Here is a 16,587-nt window from a genome sequence, read left to right on the forward strand (position 1 = left end):
GAAGGGCACTGCGGGAGTAAGTATGGATGGGCAGCAGGGGAGAAGAGGGAGGTTGTGACAGGGAAGTGGTTTGAGGGATGGGGGGGACTATAGAGGAGGTTTTAAGAGGTGGGTTTGTTGGGAAATAGGACTTGGGATGGTGAGGGTTGGCAGGGTGATGCTTTATGGGTGCATTTGGGGAGTTGTGCGATGGGGTAGGTTTATTTGGGGAGATGGGAGTTGGTATGGTGGAGAGGTGAGATCAGTGGGGGGCTGTGGCAGGAGGAGGTTCTGTGGGGTTTGGGTTTATTTTGAGGGTGCAAAGAGGTTGGTTGTGTTTGGAGATGAGATATCAGGGGGATTGATGGTGGGTTTAAGCAGGGGCTGGGGAGATGGGTTATTTGGGGGTTGGGTAGGAGTCTGTGGGGGAGAGAGTTATTTGGGGTTCTGTGGTAAGGGGATTGTGGAGGTCCAAGGGGCGGGGTGGGGAGGACAACAATGCCAATGGCCACAGCTGCCTGTGTCTGGTTCCATCTTCTGCAGTCCCCTTCCACCTCCGTCTCACTTCCTCCATCCCTCTCTCCCTCGCTGGCACTAACCCCAGCTCCACTCACAGGGACGGAGTCATTGCAACTGTACCAGGGATGGGGCTGGCTTGCTGCATACTGGTTGTGCTCAAGATGGACTCTGCCTGCAGCATCACTATGGGGCCCCACAGATTCATCTCGTCCCGCTGCAGTGCTCTGGGGACTCTCCTGGTTTGTCCTGCTGCTGGGCAGTCAGGCAGCTCAATGCCAAGCTGGCTCTGGCACCACAGGAGGCAGAGCTATGCCTGCTGATCTGGACTGTACAGGTGGGCAGCAGGGCTCACATTTGGAAGGGCTGAGCCTCTTCTACCATTAGCTATCTGCTGCCACTGACTGTAAGAAATGTCTTCAATATTTGTGGCTCCAATGTCCAGGTAGGCTACCAGTTCTATCATTCAGGAGCAAAAAGATGCATTAGCCATAGTCATGTATTAACTATTTCTTGGCTTTGAGCAGTTAATGACTGAAGAATCTTTGGTTCTTCTAGGTGTAAAAAAAAAAAAAAAATCGTGTAGCTCTCCATAGAAGTTTTTTCCCCCCTCTGGAGGTGTGGAGATATTAACATGGGATAAACAGTAATCTTTGATTCTTCTATGACACTTGGTATTTTGGGAGTATCAACGGTGGCAGATTACTTGTATCCTTGGGACTGAGTCCTCTAAAGAAACACAGGATTGGTAAATAAAATTCTGTGTGATTATTTATTTGCCAAAGCTCCGTGTAGACAGGTAAACCTTGCTGAAAGATTTTGCTTTTGGGTTTGTTTGGGTTGGTTTGTTTGTCCTGTGATGCTGCAATAAGCTTTGGGCCTGTTGACATCAAGAGCTACAGAATTTAAGTGAGCATCATGTTATTTGCACTATCATGACCCGTTTTCCCTTTCAGGAGCAGCAATATGTATTCAGCAGTATTGTTAGCTTAAAACACCTAGTTTTGGACTAACTCGTATTAAATCTTGGAGTCTGTCCTGTATGCCAGAGTTCCTAACCAAAAAAAGCTCAGTGTTCTAATTTTCGTTACTATTTCCTTAATCAATGCTTTTTTTTAGTAATTCTTCTGCTGTAACTGACTTTGCTGATGACTTTAAAGATATTAAGATGTCCCAGGTTGAGAGTCTTGAATTGGCCTTTTGTTAACGGAAACCACTACTCTGCTCGGTGGTGTCCGAGGGAAGGGCTCCTCTGTCACACCGACCAGCATCCAACCTGGAAATCAGTACTGAGCCCGGTACAGATACTCAAGACCTGGAACTGCAGGATCTGGTCAGTGCAGAAGAAGAGGCGGAGGGCTCCCTGCCAGTGCAGACCTCCTCCTCCTGAGAGAAGGTAGTGTCAGGGATGGGTGGCTCGACACCTCTGGATGACTTCAAAGCTGACCAGGATCTATTGAAGAGAGTGGCCTCAAACCTAGGGCTGGAATTGGAGATACTGAAAGACTCCTCCCACAGCCTGGTCAACATCTTCGCTGGAGTGGCCCCGTCGAGGGTGGCCCTACCCCTCAACGAGACCAGTATCGGTTCAATCAAAACCTTATAGCAGATGCCATCCTCTCTGCCCTCCACTTCAGAGGGCAGAGAAGAAGTACTTGTTCCCACCATTCCCATCCCCCTCCTGGGTCTCTTTGTGGTCTCTGCAGCCAATGAAAGAGACAGGCAGGGGCTGCAAGGTGTGACCCCCAAGGCGAAGGACTCAAAGAAACTAGACCTTTTTGGTAGAAAGGTTTATTCTACTTGCGATTTACCCCTCCGCATCTCCAACCAGCAGACGTTGCTAAGGAGGTATGACTTTAACGTCTGGGATCCATTTCAAAACTTAAGGACTCGCTGCCCCAGGAGTCCAAACAGAAATTCTCCGCTCTGGTGGAGGAAGGGAAAGCTATAGCTAGGGCTTCCCTGCCCTTGACACCGTGGATGCAGCTGCCAGAGCTATTGCATCAGCAGTAGTCATGCAAAGGTGCTCTTGGTGCCAGTCCTCAGGCCTACCACTGGAGGTTCAACAGTCCCTTCTGGACCTTCGGTTGGAGGGAGTTTCCCTCTTCTCAGAGCAGATGGATGGGCCTCTATGTCCCAGTACCTTCAAGGAAGCACTTCAGACCTCAACAACCAGTCCGGGTCTTGGCTATGCCAGGACCTGTTTAAGAAGGGAAGCAGGGGCTATAAGCACAGACAACCACCCCCATCTGCTTCAACCTCGCTACTGGGCCCTCACAGATATTTGGGAGGCCCCAAGCAGAAATGTTCCCCAGTGCATAATCTTCTCATCAGGTCAAATGGGACAAGTGGATGGTAGGCTTCCTCCTAATTATCTGCAGTACACATCTGAATTTGACGTCTGAAGTCCTGCTGATTTAACTCTGTCTATAATCTCTTCAAGAGAGAAACATTTTCATAAAAATATTTAGTCTCTCTCAAAATTTAAGGAAGCTGATCTAACGACCCACTGAGAATTACTGAGAAAGGTCACTTCACTTTTCACTGAATGTTGTTAGATGAGAAATTGTCTTTAGGTTTGAATTTTATTGGCTCTGTCAGGAAAAGATAGAATATCAGTCCATTGCTGTTACTGTACTAGTATTTGATATTTTGACATGTCCATCCACGTAAATAATCATATTTTCTTATCACTCCTGTAACCTTGATGCTTCGGCCAGGAGAAGCCAGTTTTAGTCTTCCAAGTTCTTAAACAAGCTGTAGTAAATACTTGTAAACAGTGTCTTTTCCCATGGTTGGTGGAAGTTAGACTCTCAACTTTGAAACACAATATTTAATCTCTATTATGGCTTGTTCTTGGGGCATTTGAAGTGTATACTGTATTCTGCCGGTGAAACTTTTCAAAAGCCATCCCTCATGGTAGTGCCAGTAATGACAACTGCCACTGTAGCAACTAGGCTTGGTATAATACCATTACATGTGTTGGGTATCAGAGTAGCAGCCGTGTTAGTCTGTATCCACAAAAAGAACAGGAGTACTTGTGGCACCTTAGAGACTAACAAATTTATTTGAGCATAAGCTTTCGTGGGCTACAGCCCACTTCATCGGATGCATAGAATGGAACATATAGTGAGGAGATATATATACACATACAGAGAACATGAAAAGGTGGGAGTTGTCTTACCAACTCTAAGAGGCTAATTAATTAAGAGAAAAAACTTTTGTAGTGATAATCAAGATAGCCCATTACAGACAGTTTGACAAGAGGTGTGAGAATACTTAACATGGGGAAATAGATTCAATGTGTGTAATGGCTCAGCCATTCCCAGTCTCTGTTCAAGCCTAAATTGATAGTGTCTAATTTGCATATTAATTCAAGTTCAGCAGTTTCTTGTTGGAGTCTATTTTTGAAGCTTTTCAAAAGCTTATGGGTCTGCTCTGGGAATGCCAGTTCAGGTTCAGGGCCTTTAGCCTTCATCTCCCTGGACAGGAATCTCTGTCCTTTCTCTCTCCAGACAAGGATTTTAGGTCACAGTCCCCTGCAGTTCACTTTTGATATCCCCAGCAAGCCAGTTTGACTACAGACAGCACCTAAACTCTGCTCTCTCTCCAAGGGCTGTGAACAGTGTATGCCAACAGTTGTAAGTTACCACACAGCTCTTTCACAGCAGAGTACATCTATTCAGGCCATAAAGCATATAGAAAATAAATAAATAAAAGGACTTACACTCACACTAAACATACCAGAAATTGCCCAAGGCTTTGGCAAGTTAAGCTTCCAACCCTTCAGCAAGGGCTTGGCCTGGCTCCCCCCTTGGGCAAAAGTTCATGTCAGTTGGAAAGAATGCCCTGAGTCTCTTTAAACTCAACTCAAAGACTAACAGATGGATTTGGGCATAATCTGAAGAAGTGGGTTTTTTACCCATGGAAGCTTATGCCCAAATAAATCTGTTAGCCTTTAAGGTGCCACTGGACTCCCTGTTGTTTTTGTGGATACAGACTAACACAGCTAGCCCCTGATACTTTAAACTCAACTGTTATATGCCAAGTTCTTCCTTTGTACCTTTGCCTTTCTTCTGGGACTGTCCTAACCCCAATATATGCAAACCACTCTAGAGGGAAGTACTTCTCTGGAGCTGCTAACAATCTCAGGGACTTTCGTAATCTCTCCCCACTGTTGTTACTTCCTAGGGGAGCTGTGCTATCTCTCCCACCTTGGATTTGCATACAATCTCTCACCCACAATGATACATAAAATATTCATAAATGTAATACAACGTGATCCCCCAAATACACTGCATATGGCTGCAATACCTATCATAATTACTGCTTCTACAGAATGTTGTAATTTCTTTCCTGCAGGTATTATAGTTCATTTATTAACAGGCAAATATTTATTATATTTGACTTACAGAAAAATGGCTACTTGAACAAAGATTGAGCATTTTTTGCAGAGCTAATTAAAATCACCCTTCTTTTTATTTTAAGTATTTAATATTTCCATTCACAGTGTCTGAGCAACACCCCTCCACTAACAGAATACTTCCTAAATGACAAATATCAGGACGAGCTAAATTTTGACAATCCTTTAGGAATGCGAGGTGAAATCGCAAAAGCTTATGCAGAGCTCATCAAGCAAATGTGGTCAGGAAAATACAGCTACGTCACACCAAGAGCATTTAAGGTTGGTATTACTTAAATTATAATTTGTTTGAATGTATACAGTGAATTTGTTTTCGCAGCTGAAGTATATGAAACTTATAATACATATAACAAATAATTAAAGCTGTTGATTAATCACAGTTAACTCACACAATTAACTCAAAAAAATTAATCACGATTAAAAAAATTAATTGCGATTAATCGCAGTTTTAATCACACTGTTAAACAATAGAATACTAGTTGAAATGTATTAAATATTTTGGATGTTTTTCTACATTTTCATATATATTGTATTCTGTGTTGTAATTGAAATCAAAGTGTACATTATTTTGGATTACAAATATTTGCACTATAAAAATGATAAACAAAAGAAATAGTATTTTTCAATTCACCTCATACAAGTATTGTAGTGCAGTCTTTTTGTCATGAAAGTGCAGCTTATAAATGTAGATTTTTTTTTTGTTACATAACTGCACTCAAAAACAAAACAATGTAGAACTTCAGAGCCCACAAGTCCACTCAGTCCTCCTAATTGTTCAGCCTATTGCTAAGACAGACAGGTTTGTTCACATTTACAGGACATAATGCTGCCCTCTTCTTATTTACAATGTCACCAGAAAGTGAGAACAGGCTTTTCCATGGCACTTTTGTAGACAGCATTTCAAAGTATTTACATGCCAGATATGCTAAACATTCGTATGCCCCTTCATGTTTCGGCCACCGTTCCAGAGGACAGGCTTCCATGCTGATGGTGCTCATTAAAAAAATAATGTGTTAAATAAATTTGTGACTGAACTCCTTGTGGGATAATTGTATGTCCCCTGCTCTGTTTTATCCGCATTCTGCCATATATTTCACGTTATAGCAGTCTCAGATCATGACCCAGCACATGTTCATTTTAAGAACACTTTCATTGCAAATTTGACAATATGCAAAGAAGGTACCAATGTGAGATTTCTAAAGATAGCTACAGCACTTGGCCCAGGTTTAAGAATCTGAAGTGCCTTCCAAAATCTGAGAGGGACGAGGTGTAGAGCATGCTTTCAGAAGTCTTAAAAGAGCAACACTCTGATGCAGAAACTACAGAACCCAAACCACCAAAAAAGAAAATCAACCTTCTGCTGGTGGCATCTGACTCAGATAATGAAAATGAACCTGCATCGGTCGGCACTGCTTTGGATAGTTATCGAGCAGAACTCGTGATCAGCATGGACACGTGCTCTGGAATGGTGGTTGAAGCATGAAGGGACATATGAATCTTTAGCGCATGTGGCACGTAAATATCTTGCGACGCCGGCTACAACAGTGCCATGCGAACACCTGTTCTCACTTTAAGGTGACATTGTAAACAAGAAGTGGGCAGCATTATTTCCTGCACATGTAAACAAACTTGTTTGTCTGAGCGATTGGCTGAACAAGAAATAGGACTGAATGGACTTGCAGGCTGTAAAACATTACATTGTTTTGTTTTTGAATGCACTTTTTTTGGTACATAATTCTACGTTTGTAAGTTCAACTTTCATGATAAAGAGATTGCATAACAGTACTTGAATTTTTGGCCCAAGGGCCACATCTGGGTGGGGAAATTGCATGCAGGACCATGAATGTAGGGCTGGGGCAGGGCGTTGGGCTGCAGGAGGAAGTGTGGTGTGCAGGAAGGGGCTCAGGGCAAGGGGTTGGGGCATAGGAGGGGTGCAGGGTGTACAAGGGGGATCAGAGCAGGGGGTTGGGGTAAGGAGTGCGGGAGGGGGCTCAGCGGGGGTTGGGGTAAGGAGTGTGGGGGGGACTCAGGGCAGGGGGTTGGGGTGCAGGGAGGGGTGCGGAGTGCGGGAGGGGGCTCAGGACAGGAGGTTGAGGTGCAAGAGGAATGCAGCAGGTGCTCGGTGTAGGAGAGGTGCGGCAGGGGGCTCAGGGCATGGGGTTGGGGTGCAAGAAGGATTCAGGGTGCACGCTCCAGGCTGGTGGCGCTTACCTTGAGCAGCTCCGAGGTGGCAGCTGTGCGCAGCGGGGCTAAGGCAGGCTCGTGGATACCCAGTCCCAGCCAGTGGGAGCTGCGGGAGGGCGGTGCCTGCAGGTGAGGGCAGCGCACAGAGCCTCTGCGCCCCCCCCCCCCCCCCCCCCCCGCCGCAGGGCCGTGGTGCCAGCTGCTTCCGGCAGGGAGCCTGCCTTAGCCCCGCAGCACCACAGGGGTGGCAATCCCGCAGGCTGGATCCAAAGCCCTGATAGGCCGGATCCAGCCTGCGGGCCGTAGTTTGCCCACCCCTGTATTAGGTGAAATACTGTTTCTTTTGTTTTTTTTACAGTGCAAACATTTGTAATAAAAAATAAATATTAAGTGAGCACTGTACACTTTGTATTCTGTGTTGTAATTGAAATAATATATTTGAAAATGTAGAAAACATCCAAAAATATTTAAATAAATGGTATTCTATTATTATTTAACAATGAGATTAATAGAGATACTTTTTTTAATTGCTTGACAGCCCTACAAATAATTTTTAAAATTGAGTTTTGAAACAGTGAGCTAGCAGTCCATTCAGTTGACTTCCTCTTAACAATTTAGAGCAGCAAGGTAGGTGAGGTAATATCTTTTATTGGACCAACTTCTGTTGGTGAGAGAGACAAGCTTTTGAAAATTCTCCCTCTCACCAACATAAGTTGTTCCAATATCATCTGACCCACCTTGTCTCTCTAATATCCTGGGACCAACACAGCTACAATATCTCTGTATACATCATAATTTTTCAGTCAACTAATTAATTTCTTAAGCAAAAAAACAAAAAAAGCCCCTAGTTATTCTTTTTGCTGTGCTTTGAATTCATTATATATATTTTAATTCAAAATATGTTAGTTCTAGCATCATTTCTGTAGTGCTACATCTTTCCCTTGATTAATTTTGGGGCTGTTTGATCTTGACTTTAACATGGTCTCAAGATGTTTTTTCTATAATCTAGTCAGAATTTTATGTAAATTTCCTGGGCTCTTTTACACGAATAAGACTTTTTCTCTATGCTATTTGAATAATTTAGAAACTTAAGACCATGTACGATATATTTCCTGTATTATGCTTCTCTTTAAAAAGTAATGTGGACTGTACATAGTATTTTAAATAGGACACCACTGATTCATGTTACAGTGCTATAATTTCCTCTTTCTTTAATTTGATATTGTATTTTTATATCCCAATCTTTGTTAGCTTTTGGTTATTTTTAATAAGCATGCTAATGTTTTTAGTTATCAGTTTTCATTGTCTTCTGATCAGTTACTTCTCTACCATATATTTTTCTGCTTCCATGCTTTTTTCCTTTCATTAATATTTTTACCTTATAATTCTCTTCTAACAGTGTTTTGTCTCTTGCATATGTCTGTCAATTATAGTCTTTTTTTTCTATTCTATCGTTTACATTTGTGGGGGATTGGAAGAGGTGGTTTTTTTTTTTTCTTTCACTTTTACTGCACTAGATTAACCCCCTACTGGTGATAGCTTTCGTCAGCAGTAGTAGGTCATTGCACCCTGGGGCCATTTCACCACCCAGAAAGCAAATAATGTTTACCCAGGGAGGGCAGCATTAAACTGTGGCTAGAGCTCCATTAGTGCCCTGCCTGTAGAGGCTATGGGGAGGAGGAGCTGAATCATTGCATCATCTCTACTTCCTCTTTCCCTCCTGGATATGCCCCTTTGCTGGCCATACCACCACTTTCCTACTTTTGGGGTGTCACTGTGGCTCCAGGCTCCCTCATTAGCAGTAATTGATCTGCCATTGTTTGCCAGCCCCAAATCATTTCTGAAAAAAATATCCTGATTGACCCTTCTTCCTCATTCAACTGGTTTGACAAGCTTTAGTCTGCTTCTCTTGTACTAACATAGCAGCCTGTACTCCTATTTTGTCATTATAGTGTTTACTACTACGGCACTTTCCATATGGTATCTGAATGTCTCACAAACATTTAAGAATTTATCCTTACAATGCACCCCTTTGCAAATGGGGATACTGAGTCACAGAGATGGTAAGTGACTAGTCCAAGGAGTAATCTGTAGTATAGCTGGGAATAGAACCCAGACCTCCTGAGTACCAGTCCAGTGTTTTTAACCACAAAAACATTCTTCCTCTCCAAGAGCTCCTCCCATAGCTCCTGTGCAAGCATGTTCAGCTATGTAATATTCCTTGCTATGGCGCCTGAGTGGCAGCCATTCCTGAAAACACAAGGTACCAGATGCAATCATTGATTTCTAAGTATTGTGACATGCTGGTAGCCCCTTGCTATTTGTTAGTTTACACAAAATCAAACATTACATTTCCCAAACTGAAAATTCTCATATGTGCTCTCTAGACACAAGTGGGACGATTTGCACCTCAGTTTTCTGGATATCAGCAACAAGACTGTCAAGAACTTCTAGCTTTTCTCTTAGATGGTTTACATGAGGATTTGAATCGGATTAGGAAAAAGCCTTATATTCAATTAAAGGATGCAGATGGAAGGCCGGACAAGGTAATGTTCTTAGTATTGGTTTTCTTTGTATTTTAGTTCATTACTTAATGCTACAGTATGTTGTAAGATATTGTTGCCCCTTTGTCAAGCATTAACATCTTTGGGGGCTGCTTTGTGGGTCATCTTTTCAGTGGAAGAGAATTTAGTGATACAAAGACTCGAGATATTTTCTAGTCTCATTTATTTACACGTACACAATTCCTGTTTCCTTTTAAAAGAGATAGCAAAAACAGCATCAAGGCTATACACAAGTAATTCCAACACACCAAGAAAATCAGCTGCATTTTGGACCCCTGGTCTTGCACTTGGTCTTGCAATCTCCTACTTTCAGCATACTTGTTAGTTCCTGTGTCCTGCCTCTCTCATCTATACCCCTAATTGGGGAAACTCCACAGCTCTAAGTTGCTTGTCTACAGAGCATCATTATACACACTCACTAACGCTGGGCTACTTCAGATGGGGATTTTTGTCTTAAACTTCCTTTTTGTCCAATTACTTAGCCAAATAAATCAAACATCCATTGGAGCTGATTTCTTAGTCTCTATCCTAACAAGTGTTTAACTCACACAATCCCTTAACAATTGAGGTGTCATTGCTTTTGTGAACCCTTGTGCAGTCCTTGGGGTCAGACTTTTTTTGTACATTTAACCCATGTAATGGAGAGTCTCATATTAACTACTTGTATCAGTAATATATAACATGCATTTCGTTAGTGTTTTTTGCTATAACCCAAGTTCTGTTTTAATTGTAGGTGGTTGCTGAAGAAGCCTGGGAGAACCATTTAAAAAGAAATGATTCCATCATTGTAGATATATTTCATGGTCTTTTTAAATCCACCCTTGTTTGTCCTGAATGCGCTAAGATTTCTGTAACCTTTGATCCCTTTTGTTACTTGACACTTCCATTACCCATGAAAAAAGATCGCACTTTGGAAGTTTATTTAGTTAGAATGGATCCACTTACTAAACCTATGCAGGTAAGAAATATTTTTGTTTACGTAAAACATTGTCTGTGGTGTTTAAAATCTTTTTTTTGTGTTCATATTTTTAATACTTGACAGAACAGACAATAAATCTGACAAATTAAATTTGTCAGGATGGTACGGTTTTTTGACTTTCATCTCTATGTTACTTATTAATGAGGAAACTTTGTAAAAGACACATTTTACTTTAACTCTACTCAATTTCAAGGAAGATATTGATCATTTATTTTACTACTATATTATAATAAATTTTCCCTAACCTTTTAAATCCAGGCTGTGCTCTTTCTTCTTCTTCTTCTTCTTCTTCTTCTTCTTCTTCTTATTGTTAGTTTGTTTCCAATATTGTCAAAATAAGCTACTTGCTATGCAAACATAAAGAAATGCACAGACCCTGCCCCAAGTCTAAAATGACAAACATCAAAAGTTTGGTGGAGTACAACGCACTAGTAAAGTGAGATCTTGATACAGATTTTTATTAAATATGTAAACTATGCCCAGTTGTCCTCAACTTTCCATTATTAGTCAACAAATATTTTGTAGTCATTACTGAAGGATCTTCAGAAAATATTTGAATGTGGAAAGGGTGGTCTTTTGGGCCAATTGAAGAGCGAATTACATGTGAAAGGAGTGACTTGGAACAAAGCATATAGACTATTGTGGGAGAAGCAGACATTGAGATTCACAGACTGTAGTTGGTGGAAGAGATTGTAGGAGATATGTAAGGGGGGTTAAGTAGGAAGGGGCTGAGTTGTGAAAGCCCTTGAATACTTGAACTTGGTGTAATAGAGGAGAGGGAACAGTGGAAGATGGGAGAGGAGAGTGACAAGGCCAGAACTGAGTTACTTTAGCAGCAATGTTTTTTGGACTGAAGGGAACAATGTGCATGTTAAGGAGGCCAGAAAGGAGACAAGTATAGTAAGTGAGGTGGGAGACAAGAACCTGATGAGAGTTTCGGCTGCAGGAGCAGAAAGGAGGTTGGCTTGTGGAGGGGGAAATGTCAGGTTTGAACATAATCTGGTTGGATGGGTCAAGGGAAAGAGGAGTCGAAGATAGCAGTTACATGACTGAGTAACAGAGAGGGAGGAAAAAGCAGGAGTTGAGTTGAGGTTAAGGTAATAGTGTGACTTTCAGGAGAAGCTGAATAGACAGGTTGAGCCCTCATGGTTCGACATGACATTTTTTTTAATTTGGAAATTAACTCATGAGATAATTGTCTATTTCTAATTACTCTTGCGTTTCTTTGCACATAAGTGCTAAGAAGTGTCTGTCTGACATTCTCTTGGGACAGACTGTATGCGTGCACAGACAGATATGTTTCTGGACACAATTAATCCTGAAGAGCTTAATGTTAAATCTTTATTTTGGTCATCTGATCAGTGTTCTGAATCTCCATGCAGGAACCCAGAGTTCAATCACTTCCCCAGGGTGAAAGTGCTGCAAAATAGTGTCTGTCTTCACACAAAACAGCAATCCATTTGGCAAGTTAAAAAGTTGCATTTTAGTCTTTGAAAAAGCACTGGCAAGCCTACAGTGAGAGAGATTGCCTAGAATTAAAAATAATAGATCATCTTTGGAGTTCTTACCATAGTTAAAGAAAAGTTTCACCTGCTTGTTCCTACCAGATTTTCCTGAGTAGTATCTAGAATGTCTAACTTCAGTTTTTATAATAGTTGGTAACACCATGTGACCATGCTTGACTTGACTTCTTTTTCCTTAATGGAATTAAAAAAAAAAAAAAAAATCCAGACAAATATCTTGGAAAGCAAAGAAAAAGAAATGAACAGTTAGCAAAATTTTCAAGTCCCTCAGTTCCATTTTCCAAAAAGAGTTAGGAGTGTCAGTCCCACTGACCTTCAGTGGTATTTTAGCTAAGTGTCTGAGGCCATGTCTACACTACAAACTTTGTTCGGTCAATGCAAATTCTGTCAGCATACAGTCACCGCAGATAGTATATTGTTTAGGCATGTGTGTACTTGCCTGCTTGAATTGGCGCTGTGCATGTTCACCAAGAGTGCTTGTGTTGATGCAAAGTGTGGTGTGCTTCCGGTAGGTATCCCAGTGTGCTCTGCTCTACTGTCCAGTGCAATACCTATTGGGAAATGTTTGCAATGCATTGTGGGGTAGAAATGAATCATGCCAGGCAGGGCCGGCTCCAGGGTTTTGGCCGCCCCAAGCAGCCAAAACCACCCCCCCCCCCCCAAAAAAAAAAAGCCGCCGTCGCAATCTAAAAAAAGCCGCGATCACGATCTGCGGCGGCAATTCGGCGGGAGGTCCTTCGCTCCCAGGCGGAGTGAGGGACCGTCTGCCAAATTGCCGCCGAATACCTGGACCTGCCGCCCCTCTCCAGAGCGGCCGCCCCAAGCACCTGCTTGAGAAGTTGGTGCCTGGAGCCGGCCCTGATGCCAGGGTTGAGCGGGAGCTATGGGTCAAGTTTCCATCATTCAACTTTCTCCATCCCGTAATGCCATCCGTATCCCATAATTTTCATGCAATTTTTTTTAAATCCCACAAACCCACACGGCACTTTTTGCTCTCTGCCATCTCTGACAGAAGCATGAACCCACATAGCTGTGCACTATTGTCATGAATATCGCAAATACAGGAGGCACACTCCTCCAGTATTTGCAGACTCTCAGGAAGAACTGCAACAACAGGAGACATGACAATTTCTGGGAGGACAGATTGCTGAGGAATATAGCAAAAAAAAAATTTAAGATTATTGGTGGTGCTCAGGGAGCAGCAGCAGATGGTGGAGCACTGCTTCTGGACCTGAGAAGTGAACATTGACTGATGGGATCGTAATGTAGCCTTGAGATGGTGAGCAGTGGCTGCAGAAGTTTTGGATGCAAAACGTCACATTCTGGGATCTGTGTGCTGAGCTGTCCCCAGTCCTCCATTGCAGGGACACCAGAATGAGAGCTGCACTGACAGTGGAGAAGTGAGTGGTAATCACACTGTGGAAGCTTGTGCTACCAGTGAGTGAGAAGTCTTTTTGGAGTTGGAAAATCCCAAATGGGGGCCATTGCCATGCAAGTGTTTAGGGCCAGTAATCATATTCTACTATGCAGGTCTGTGATTCTACAATGTGTAGGAAATAGTGGATGGATTTGTAGCAGTGGTGTTCCCAAACTGCAATGAGGTGATATACGGTGCACACATCCCTATTTTGGCACCAGACCTCCTTGCCACAGAGTACATCAGTAGAAAGGGCTTCTTTTCTGTGGTTATGCACGCCTTGGTGGATTACTGGGGACACTTCACTGCCATCAGTGTGTGCTGATATGGAAAGGTGCATGATTCTCGCATCTTTAAGAACATAGGACCGTTCAGAAAGCTGCAAGCAAAGACATTCTTTCCCAACTGGCAGGTTGCCATTGGTGATACAGAAATACAAATCAGGTGTACGCCTTGCTCCTCTGGCTCATGGTGGCCAGTGGATGGCTTCTTGACAGCATCAAGGAAAGATGCAACTACCAGCTCACCAGATGCAGAATGACGATTGAATGTGCTTTTAGATTGAAAGGATGCTGGTGGTATCTACTCACAAGATTGGATCCAAGTCAGAAATATATCCCAATGGTTATAGCTGCCTGTTGTGTCTTGGGAAATATCTGTGAGTCAACGGTGGAAAAGTTGCTGCCAAGGTGGCGCTTGAGTGGCTGCCTTCTGAGTTTCAACAGCCAGACACAAGAGCCATTACAAGAGCTCAACATGGAGATATGCAGTTGAGGGAGACCTTGGAAGACTTCTTCAATGGTCAGCCACAGTAAGGTGCTGTGCTGGGTTGTGCTCTGGCCCTGAGGTTTCTGAGGGCTGTTAGGAATTTTGTAGTGTGAGTTGTACATTTATAAATATTACACTGTTTTTTGCTAAACATATAAATTATGCAGTGCTTGCTGTACATTTAATAATAATAACATTGTGTGTTAAACTGAATCTGAGTTCTGTGGTCATGTACAATTACAAGTAGTGGGTGCTTTGAGTTCTGCTTTGTATTCTTCAGTATGTGTTGTGAATTTAATAAAGATGAGTTATTTTCAAAAAACAAATCTACTACATGGCAAAAACAGTGCAAAAAATGTGCAAATAATAAAAAGACAGTATAATACAAACTTCTAGCATAAATTAACAGAACTTTAAAATTAGAAAGGCAGAAAACATTCCTGTCCATTTCAGTCCATTTTGGTTACACATAACACCAAGTGTGGCTCTCATAAATCAATGTATGTGGACCTGTGGTTGTCCTTACCGTCCTCTTCCATTGAGTGGTATGAGTACAGATGTGGCCCCTGATGCCATGTGGAATGTTGGAGAGTATAGGAAAGTGCTAAAATGGAGTTCTCCACTGACTGCAAAGGGGGTGGCAAGTCCATGATTGTTGAACCTGTAGGTCAACAAGAGTATACAGCATTTGTATTTGGTGACAAAAAAGACCCATTATATCCTTGTGCATCTCCCTCTCTTTTTTCTGCTGGGACTCCTGGCCCTTTCTCTTGTCTGCTCTTTTATCCTCCATGCTGTCTGCTATATTGACTCCCCAGGCCCTTTGTTCATGGTCCAGTGCAGCACTCGCTTGCAGAAGCTCACTGAACATGAATCTACTAGAATTCTTTGAGGGTGTCCACAAGCATGAGGACAAGAGTAATCCAGTGGATATAATGTACTTAGATTTTCAGAAAGCCTTTGACAAGGTCCCTCATCAAAGGCTCCTAAGCAAAGTAAGCTGTCATGGGATAAGAGGGAAGGTCCTCTCACGGATCGTTAACTGGGTAAAAGAAAGGAAACAAAGGGTAGGAATAAAAAGTCAGTTCTCAGAATAGAGAAAGGTAAATAGTGGTGTCCCCTAGGGGTCTGTACTGAGAACAGTGAGGTGGCAAAATCTGCAGATGATACAAAGCTACTCAAGATAGTTAAGTCCAAAGCAGACTGCGAAGAGTTACAAAGGGATCTCACAAAACTGGGTGACTGAGCAACAAAATGGCAGATGAAATTCGATGTTGATAAATGCGAAGTAACGCACTTCGGAAAACATAATCCCAACTATACATATAAAATAGCGTCTAAATTAGCTGTTACCACTCAAGAAAGAGATCTTGGAGTTAATGTTGATAGTTCTCTGAAAACATCCACTCAATATGGAGTGGCAAGTCAATAAAGCTAACAGAATATTGGGAATCATTAAGAAAGGGATAATACAACAAAATATCATATTGCCCTACATAAATCCATGGTACACCCACATCTTGAATGCTGCGTGCAGATGTGGTCGCCCTATCTCAAAAAGATATACTAGAATTGGAAAAAGTTCAGAATAGGACAACAAAAATGATTAGGGGGATGGAACAGCTTTCGTATGAGGAGAGATTAATAAGACTGGGACTTTTCAGCTTGGAAAAGACAACTGGGGGGGGTATGATAGAGATCTATAAAATCGTGATGGGTGTGGAGAAAGTAAATAAGTGTTATTTACTCTCTCATAATACAAGAACTTGGGGTCACCAAATGAGATTAATAGGCAGCAGGTTTAAAACAAACAAAAATAAGTATTTTTTCACACAATGCACAATCAACCTGTGGAACTTTTTGCCAGAGGATGTTACGAAGGCCAAGACTATAACAGGGTTCAAAAAAGAACTAGATAAATTCATGGAGGATAGGTCCATCAATAGTTATTAGCCAGGATGGGCAGCGATTGTGTCCCTAGCTTCTGTTTGCCTGAAGCTGGGAATGGTCGACAGCAGATGGATCACTTGATGGTTACCTATTCTGCTCATTCCCTCTGAAACACCTGGCATTGGCCACTGTCGGAAGACCGGATACTGGGCTAGATGGACCTTTGGTCTGACGCAGTACGTCCGTTCTTATGTTCTCCCTGGTCCTCTTCTTTCTCCTCGTCATCAGGGTCATGCGTTCCGTAGCTGTGGAAGGTGCACTGTTCAAGACCACAACAGCAGCAG

At 42.4% G+C, this 16,587-nt stretch overlaps 1 protein-coding gene across 7 annotated transcripts in view; it reads left to right on the forward strand.

Moving 5' to 3' along the window:
* Positions 1-16,587, forward strand: part of USP15 (ubiquitin specific peptidase 15) — a 144,513-nt gene that overhangs the window by 110,144 nt on the left and 17,782 nt on the right. For all 7 annotated transcript variants that reach the window (XM_024205082.3, XM_024205083.3, XM_024205086.2 and 4 more), the window contains 3 exons: positions 5,006-5,179; positions 9,490-9,648; positions 10,400-10,624. In XM_024205082.3, the coding sequence (XP_024060850.1) occupies positions 5,006-5,179; positions 9,490-9,648; positions 10,400-10,624 (558 nt within the window). The remainder of the gene's footprint in view (positions 1-5,005; positions 5,180-9,489; positions 9,649-10,399; positions 10,625-16,587) is intronic.

The sequence above is a fragment of the Terrapene carolina genome, unplaced genomic scaffold, assembly GCF_002925995.2.
Source record: "Terrapene carolina triunguis isolate 2854851 unplaced genomic scaffold, T_m_triunguis-2.0 Scaffold68, whole genome shotgun sequence".
Taxonomy (NCBI): Eukaryota; Metazoa; Chordata; order Testudines; family Emydidae; genus Terrapene; species Terrapene triunguis.